An 8,699-nucleotide genomic window follows, 5' to 3' on the forward strand; every position below is an offset into this window, starting at 1 on the left:
GACTTCACATGAAACTGGGTTTATTTTGTTAACCCATGGAAAAAGAATATCAGTACTAGTATTACAGTTTAATCAGTATTTAATAACATTGAAATATTAATAGATTTTCCAAACATGGAAATAATCGTATCATCCGCATACATATTCAACTGGTGACAGGAGTCAGATTAAGATCATTCATAAATAGATTGAACTCCTGGGGAAAGAAAGTGTACTCTTGATATTTACCCGCTATGATCTTTCTTTCAAATACGATGAGACCCGTATGATTGATTCATTAGAACATTCATTGTAATAACATGATATAGTCAATGATCAAATAATTAAACACCTCGAGAAAAGAAAAGATCGAGAAAAACACACACCACACATTTGCCTGAATATATGGCTTTAATCAGAGCAGCCTGGCAAGAAAACGATTTTCGAAAACCTAACTGTGCATCATTAATAGAGTTGTTATTATTTAAGTATGCGCAGAACGAATCATGAACATATCTGTGCTAGCCAATTGTGTGCCAGAATTGGGTCAATGAATTTTAACATTCGATCTATCCCATGATTTGTAAATTGGTAGCTTTCACATGTCCGGATAAACACCTGAGGTAAATGCTGTGATTGAACAAAGTAGTTAAAGAAAAAGGGATTACATTTTCCGAAACCTCAGAAAAAGTAGTCTTAATTGTATCTAAACCCATGGCTCTGTGATTAAAATGATTGTGTAGCTGTCTCGTAATAAATTCTTCGGTTAATATAGATATTTTAAAAGATGCTGCTGAGATCAGTCTAGTAACTCATATAAGCCCGTTATATATCATGCATGTCTTCGGACAATGCACTTTATTTAGCTGGAATCCTTAGAAATAAGATATACAGGATGCATCAATGTCATTGAATATGGAACAGGCAAGAAATTGAAAGACTATATACTCTAATTGACTTGGACACATTATTAAAATCAGAATTTATTGAAGCGCTAAAATTTTAATTATCCAATAGTACAAAAACAGGCAAAGTGTGGCCCAGCTATCAACGAATGTTGGAAGTTGCCCGATAAATCATCAAAACTGATCACAAAGAGTTCTGGCAAATGTATCGTCCAAGCTATATCTGAGTGTTTACCTATATTTGCTGCTGCTGGGAATGCTAATTTACTTAAATCTGCATATATTTATCTCCTGACAAGTACTTTAGATGCAGAATGTCCTGCAATGTACATGAAATGTTTACATAGATTTCATTAGTTGCACTAATCAGTAATGAGTTGGTCTTGGCTCTGATTGGCCATTGAGTGAACTCTAATGTGGTCCTTGAAGAGTAAAGTTGGTTTTAAATAACTAGAGGAATTGGCATGACTGAAGAGCTGTTGATAATGTCTCCTCCCATATCCTCGAACTACAACTTTGCCTTGAAGAACTTCAATAATACGGTGTATATATCAAGTGAACAAAAAAATGAGGCAACTGATTCACAAATGAAAAGGAACAGACAGGCTAAGTTAGTAAAACTTGCAAACAGGCTTGAAGAACGTTTCTCTGGATAGACAACTTTAAGAAATATTATCACGGATATAAATATAAATGTTCAAAATCCTTTCATTGTAAAAGATACAGTTAAATAAATGTGACGGAAAGAAGGAACCCCGTACAGATCAATTGCTGATACATATGCATCCTTCTCATTTAATCTATATCTGACGGATGCGATAAGGACAATACACATCAGCGCAGAAAAAGTTACAAATAAAGTCAATATATCAGATGTCAGATTTCCAACCAAATTTGTTAGACAAGTGATGATTTTCTCTCAAATGATATGAACAGAACTGCCATCTACATGATTGCAAACCGCATACAACAGAAAAGCAAAATTATCATCGATGAGCCATTACAATTAATTTTATCAAACAATTCAACAACCTATATTGGAAAAAAAACACATGCTTGTTACTAGTATTACTGTATCATGGAGCAAAGGACTGCAAGGATCGTTGTTTTCGTTCTGCCAAAATCAAAGGGAAATCAAATGTGTATTAAGATTTTGAGTGACTCTACATCTATAAGCTCGACAAAAGTATGTCCTCTAACAATTGACCAAGGGCAATTCTGTCTTGTCTGCATGTTCAAAGATCACTATAGACGAATCAAGGTACTATTGAAACCACTGGCCACAAGGCAATGCTATGCTTGTTTAAGGGGACTCAAGGTAGTGTCCATAGTGTCGCTAGTGTCATTATGCAAACATGAGAGGAAGCCGCAAATCATCCATCTCGATAGACTTATTCACAAGTAATGCAGTGAATATGGCATGACAACAGCATGGATCCCAATGAGTGGGACTGGAACGTATATGGCGACATACTTGACACAATTTCTGCGCAAGTTACACTGCTCGAGATAATCTGATGTAAGTGTTCAACAGAATGCGGTACAATGAAATGTAGCTGCAACAAAAGCTTGTGAAAATTGTCAATATAGCAACTGTGACAATATATCCGTCAGTTTCAGATAACGATGAAATAACAGACTAAGTAGCTGTGTAATTATGAAACATGACATCATGACATCATCCATAATGACGTAATTTACCACATAATGACAGTCACCTTCACAAATTTCACCTTTACCAACATTAGGTTAAATATAATGTTCAAATGTAGAGTGATGAGAAATTGTAGAATTCAACAGATATGACTAAATTGTGTTCATTTTATACTGATGGTCTAATTTAGCATATGTAAGGTTTCATAATTTTGGTAACATTTTGATAATTTATCATACTTTTCTTTTCGGATTTTTTAATCGCCAACTGCAACTCCTAACGTGAATACGTGCTGGCTAAACCTCTCTATTGTTGTAATTGCACTTATTCTATACTAAACTGTACATCTGTTTAGGAGTATGTATCTAGATTCCTACTAAATTTCACCACGTAAAAAATAAACAATATTCTGGCAATTTAATTTATGCATAGCATATACATCACATTGTTGAAATACAGCTATAGCTAATTCACGTTTATGAAAGAAATCGTTCAATTGTCTGTAACATGACTTGTCAGTCACCCAATCAATCTTTGAAATATCTAATATGACTATAAATATTTATTTTAATTTGAACAGCTGCGTTACTGGTCACTGACTCATTTGCAGAATTAAATCGCCACAGTCTGACAAAGTTCAACATAATTGGAGGATTAGACTCATAATAACCGTATATTATTCACTTATATTTCGTTTCGGAAATTCAAGTGAATCAAAGTGAATTCTGGTAAAAATTGATCGATTACACACTATTGTTGTAGCTGAACGTGTTCTTGTAATTACTAACTAAAGTATTCATGTTTTAGAGAAGAAATAATCTAATAGTACGATTGACGTAGAACCGTGTCACTACGAGTCGACGACAAGCAGTAATTCTTCTTTTACAGCACTAGCATTTTCCTCAGCTGATTAGAATACACGTCTATTATTATTATCTCATGAACAAGCCAAGTTGTCGATTTCTTCAATGATTTTTTATTTTGTTTTCATTGGCGTTACGTGCATTTTTCCAACCAGTCTGAGTAAATAAATGCTGTGCATTTCGTATGGTAAATAAATGCTGTACGTTTCGTATGGTGACATAGTATTACAAACTTGATATATATTGCCGTATAAAAAAAACATTCTGTTTTATTCATCTGTGATTTTCGTCTGTTTTGACGGGTATGACATAGAACGACCAGGCTACGTATACAGCCGTAGTTTCTGTTCAAGGAGAAATAACTTGGCTCGTTCATGTGATAATTTAGAATACTCCTTGAAAAGCATTTATCCCAACATAATAAAACTGTCTATGAACTGAAATAAAGTCGAAATTGGATTCGAAACTTAAAATAATAATATTACATATTGCGTGGAACCTGTTTTATGAGAAAACCCCTAATGATATAATAATAATGGCGGTTTCGTTTAATTCGGCGTTTTTGTTGTAAATTGCATAACACACACTTTCAATCACCAAATGTATACTATAGTTGTTTAAATTGAAATAAAACTCCTGATTGTATATTGTATCGAAATATTTGTATGAGTAATAACTACAAAGTGTGCTGGCAAATGAATCCGTTTTAATATACGCGGCCATGATGACTTCCTTTGATGTCAACAGAATGGGTAATTTGTAGTTAACATTGCCTGGCAGAACTCGATATCCATGAATAAATATAAATACAGCAACTTACTATAATTTTGATAGTTTACCGACAGTATGGATGGGCAACAATTCAGGTGGTTCGTACATTTGTTTTTAGTCTTGTCATGGGCATTTAGCGTAAGTAAATTTGTCTGACAATAATTTTGCGATCTATAATTTATCTTTACATTGATACAATACCTATACAGAATATATGTTTTATTATATAATATAGTGATCTGTAATTTGTATTTACAGTATTATATAATTGCATTTAAAATATACAGAAATTGCTTGTTATATAATTTTTATATATTACTATTTACTTCCTTTAGGTTAATACGCAAACAGGTAAGACACGACTTACTGTGTTTATTTTAATTATAGTTATTTATTTATTGTATATTCGGCTATACGTAAGTTGAAAAATAATATTTCTGATATTAACCGACAATTCTATTTCGTTTTTATCTTTTCGCGCCATGTTTTAAAATAATACTTCATAAAGTAACATTGATTTCAAAATACAGAGTGTGGGAATTGGACGCAGTGGATGGATGACGAAAATGGTGGTCTTGTTGACCCTCAACTTGGTGAATTTGAATACCTCCCTGATCTTCGTAGCCTCTATGATTTCTGCGAAACCCCTAGCAGTATTGAGTGCCGTACAGTGCTTGAACCGTATACACTATCGTACGAAACTGGACAGACCGTACACTGCGATTTACCTGATGGATTGATATGCTTTCATGAAGACAATGTGTCCCCTTGTATGAACTACAAGATTCGATTGTGTTGCCCGTTGCCATTGGAAAACTTTAAGAATGGCGTCCGTTTTGTATTTTGTTTAACACTTTGTAGTAGCATGAAATACCGGGAAGTTTCAAACTAACTAATAACGACTTGCTTGATTTTATCTATTGTCGATTGTTTTATGATAACATGATTCATTAGATTCACAATTCAGAGTATACTTTAGCCACGAATCGACTGTAAAACTGCGTTCAAAATGATAACCATTAGATTTAGTAGGGCAGTTATAATTTGTTGCAAATATTTATGATTTTATTTATATTTATACTAGACGAACTATGTGTTGGTGATAATTTATATAAAATGGTTTGGCAAGGCTCCCTGACGTGGTACGATGCAGACATACAATGCAAGAACCTCTTCGCTCCAAAAGGCTTCGTTGCCGGTTTAGCTAATTTAGAATCTAATGAGGTACGAAACTCTGTGAGAAGGTTCATAAAGAATGTTCCAGGTTTCTCCGACCCAAAAGGGAAAGGCTACTGGATTGGGTGTCACGACGAGGAAAACGAAGGCATATTCGTATGGTTGAATGGAGAGAAGGTTAATGTGCCAGACAGTGCCTGGTATTCCTATCCAAACAACAAATATACCGGTAATTGCGATGCAAAAGATGGGGACCAGGATTGTTGTCAACTGTGGTACGTTGATTCCAATTAGTATATTATGCTTGCAAACTTCCTTTTTTTCAAACATTTTCTGAAAAGTCATTCTTCAGGTAATCTCTCCCGTCCTGCAATTACAAATAAATGGGTGTACTCTGTGAGCTTCTTCGTATTGATCCGTCAATTGTCATAATGTTTTTTATAGGGAAAGACCAAAAAACGATCCTTCCTTCAAAATGGATGATTCCTGCTGTACAGACAACAAGGCTTTCATCTGTGAAGTTCGTAAGTTCACTATAATATAATTGAATATCGAAAACGAAATGAACACTTAGAAACAATTATTTTCTCTATTGAAGAGTCAATACGGATAACTGTACTCTGGGTATTTTGGAGCGTTTTTAATTAGTGTTCTTTGATATTGTATGTGAAATATTATTTATTGTAAAATATAAACGTAAACGTGGCATTTTACATTATCCAGACTTTGTGTTGCATCACTGATGTATTAATATCGTTACCTGTTGCGTTTCGTCGGCCCAAAGATGCATAACATGTAATTACGTTAAGAAGCATGCAACATATTCAGTGATATGGGAGACAAAAGACAAAATACGTGGTACTAGTACAGAGTACATTTATTACTATTACTCGAAATACTCTGATTATAAAATTTACATTTTATCTCCAGCTGGATATTGCGCACGTCCATAGAAGACGATGTCACACCGGTATATGTGGTTTATAAGACGTGGCAATTATACACAATGATAAGTAATCATTTACAATATAAATGATATGTAAATTACCGACACATTCTCAATTAAATTCATCATTCACCAATCAATCAAATGAAGTATTTTTGTTTAATATCTACTGTTTAACACTTTGAACGCAAATCCCAATTAGTGTCACCAAAAAATAATTGATAATGAACATTGAATAGAGTTTGTAGCTAATTTGAAACCGTGTCAGTATCATTTAATATTAACAAAGACATTATAGATTATTTTGGCAGAAAATGCAGCATTTAACGTATTGCTTGTTACCTCGGTTAGTCTCATTCCCGGGGAATATTTTTATCACTTATTTGAATATGTGTGTGCATTGGCATATGTGTATCATTTGTTCGATTTCATGTGTGTGTGGGGGTGTGAGATGGAATATCTATTTTGCTGCGATTATCCAAATTTGTTGGCTGTTTCTTTGCAATTCGTCGCGTCGATGTGAATCTTTCATCGGATCAATCGTGCCCTGAATTCTAATTATTTATCACGCGGCCATTGAGATATTACGTGCAGATAACAAGAACAGTTAATACACTCCCTAATGATAGCGTACATGTAAGTATCATGCTTTCTACACTGTCTTGTTTTCATGGGCATCTTCCATTTCTGGGGGAAAAACTACGCTTGCTAAGAACATGACTGTTTCTTCGAAGGCTTGATCGTAAATAATAACTTATACACTTCATATACAAACACTACAAACACATTAAGCGCATATTAATCAAGCAAAACGGGATTCTAACTCGAGACTTCAGCAAGTAATAAGCAAGTAAGCAGACACATATCGCATTGCACCGTACTCAACGTTACTTTTATACTTAACAATTTAATATAACATGAAAAAGAAATTAGATCGATACACACTGGTGCGAAGTAACCATATAAACGCATATATACAATGATGCTATCTTTCGATAATGGGCGATTAAACATTCAATCATAAACACAACAGGAAATGCTAGAATTGGTTTGTATTTATGACTTAGTTTGTGTTCAGTTATATTGGCATAGCAACATCGGGGAGAGTTAACAAATGAATCGAGAACTCGAGAACTGTTAATGTTCAAGTACACTGCAAAACACGCGACTCCACTTCACAAAATAAATTAGAATATTAATTGCCTGTAATCACATATGAAATGGCATATTCGGGTCAGGCGTTGTCCATAAAATCGTCGTACGTTGACTCACGAAGTCTTTCATATCCTGAAACATGCTACTGTTAGTACTGCTCCTGTGCATTTTCTCTTTCACATCTTTGCAAAAGGTAAGATGTCACAAAATACATTTATTCTCTTCGATTACTGCGAGTATATAACTTATAATATTAATTAAGATGTATTTTCGATTTGCTAATATATTGCATAACCGATAATGTCAATGCATAAACATATTCTTTTTTATTTCTATTACTTCAGACAAATGCGGCAGAAGAAGGTGTAGTACTTATTATTTTTTTTTATCATCTTTATTTATTCAATATATATTATATAGTCATAATTGTTTTGCTATTTACAGCAACAGTATGCAGTATCATTCATTATAATCGCAAAGTTGTTTAGTTTACATGTGTTGCACCACGAGTAAATCAGACCCATTTAAAGCAAGGTTATTCTTAAATTGCGAGTGCAAATTTTCTCTCATATTTTCATCACGATTGATTTATCAGCACTGGTCATTATCACACCATCGATGTTCCTTTCACAAATAAAACACACGCTCATAGTGGCCACGCAGAAACAACAACCGTTGCAGTGTTACTAATCGCACGTTAACACTAGTTAACGGACGTTGTCCAGGTGCAACGTTCACCAGTCTTCGGATTTCGATCTGTTAGTGGCGTTTGGCTTTGAATTAAATGTTTGTTGATATTTGAACCGTAATAAATCAGTAGCATCGATGTTGAAGTGTTACAGTTGTCGCAATGCGCCGCGTTCGAGATGAACACCATGAGCCGTGAACAACGCTTTGACAACTCCAACACGAAAATCCTACACTACGCAGTGACTGTGGCGCTTTATAATATCTGGTGCGTGTGTATCAGTGTTTCATATGTATTTGTTTTGACGATAGTTAACGCATTTTTTGTTCCACCAGCCTGTGATGTATGGACCGAATGGATGGACGACGAGAATGGCGGTCTGGTTGACTTTGAAGCAGTAGGTGAATTTGAATTGATAGAAGATCTTCGTCTAAATTATCAAATTTGTGACTCGCCCTCTGAGATGGAGTGTCGTGCCGCGGTGGAGCCGTACACTCCGTGGGACCAGACATCACAAACTCTACAGTGTCATTTATCGTTTGGTTTGATATGTTTCCATGAT

At 34.6% G+C, this 8,699-nt stretch overlaps 1 protein-coding gene across 2 annotated transcripts; it reads left to right on the plus strand.

The window, feature by feature from the left end:
- The first annotated feature begins 4,245 nt into the window (after window positions 1-4,245).
- Window positions 4,246-6,439, plus strand: LOC146739446 (salivary C-type lectin 2-like). 2 transcript variants are annotated; one of them, XM_085502362.1, is made up of 6 exons: window positions 4,246-4,310; window positions 4,508-4,523; window positions 4,703-4,765; window positions 5,257-5,623; window positions 5,793-5,872; window positions 6,279-6,439. In XM_085502362.1, the coding sequence occupies exons 1-6, from the start codon at window positions 4,248-4,250 to the stop codon at window positions 6,299-6,301; spliced, it is 612 nt and encodes a 203-aa protein (XP_085358488.1). In that variant the 5' UTR covers window positions 4,246-4,247; the 3' UTR covers window positions 6,302-6,439. The 2 variants fall into 2 exon arrangements, with proteins under 2 accessions (XP_085358488.1, XP_085358489.1); XM_085502363.1 differs by lacking the exon at window positions 4,703-4,765.
- The last annotated feature ends 2,260 nt before the right edge of the window (window positions 6,440-8,699 follow it).

This window comes from Saccoglossus kowalevskii, chromosome 8, assembly GCF_978046115.1.
Source record: "Saccoglossus kowalevskii chromosome 8, keSacKowa6.1, whole genome shotgun sequence".
In the NCBI taxonomy this organism is placed as follows: Eukaryota; Metazoa; Hemichordata; class Enteropneusta; family Harrimaniidae; genus Saccoglossus; species Saccoglossus kowalevskii.

What these genes read in the sequence shown, in the direction of transcription:
- LOC146739446 (XM_085502362.1), top strand. Translation starts at nt 4,248, where the DNA reads ATGGATGGGCAACAATTCAGGTGGTTCGTACATTTGTTTTTAGTCTTG. An exon ending in TCTTGTTGACCCTCAACTTG is followed by an intron (nt 4,766 to 5,256) that starts GTGAATTTGAAT and finishes TATTTATACTAG; the next exon opens with ACGAACTATGTGTTGGTGAT. An exon ending in CAGGATTGTTGTCAACTGTG is followed by an intron (nt 5,624 to 5,792) that starts GTACGTTGATTC and finishes TGTTTTTTATAG; the next exon opens with GGAAAGACCAAAAAACGATC.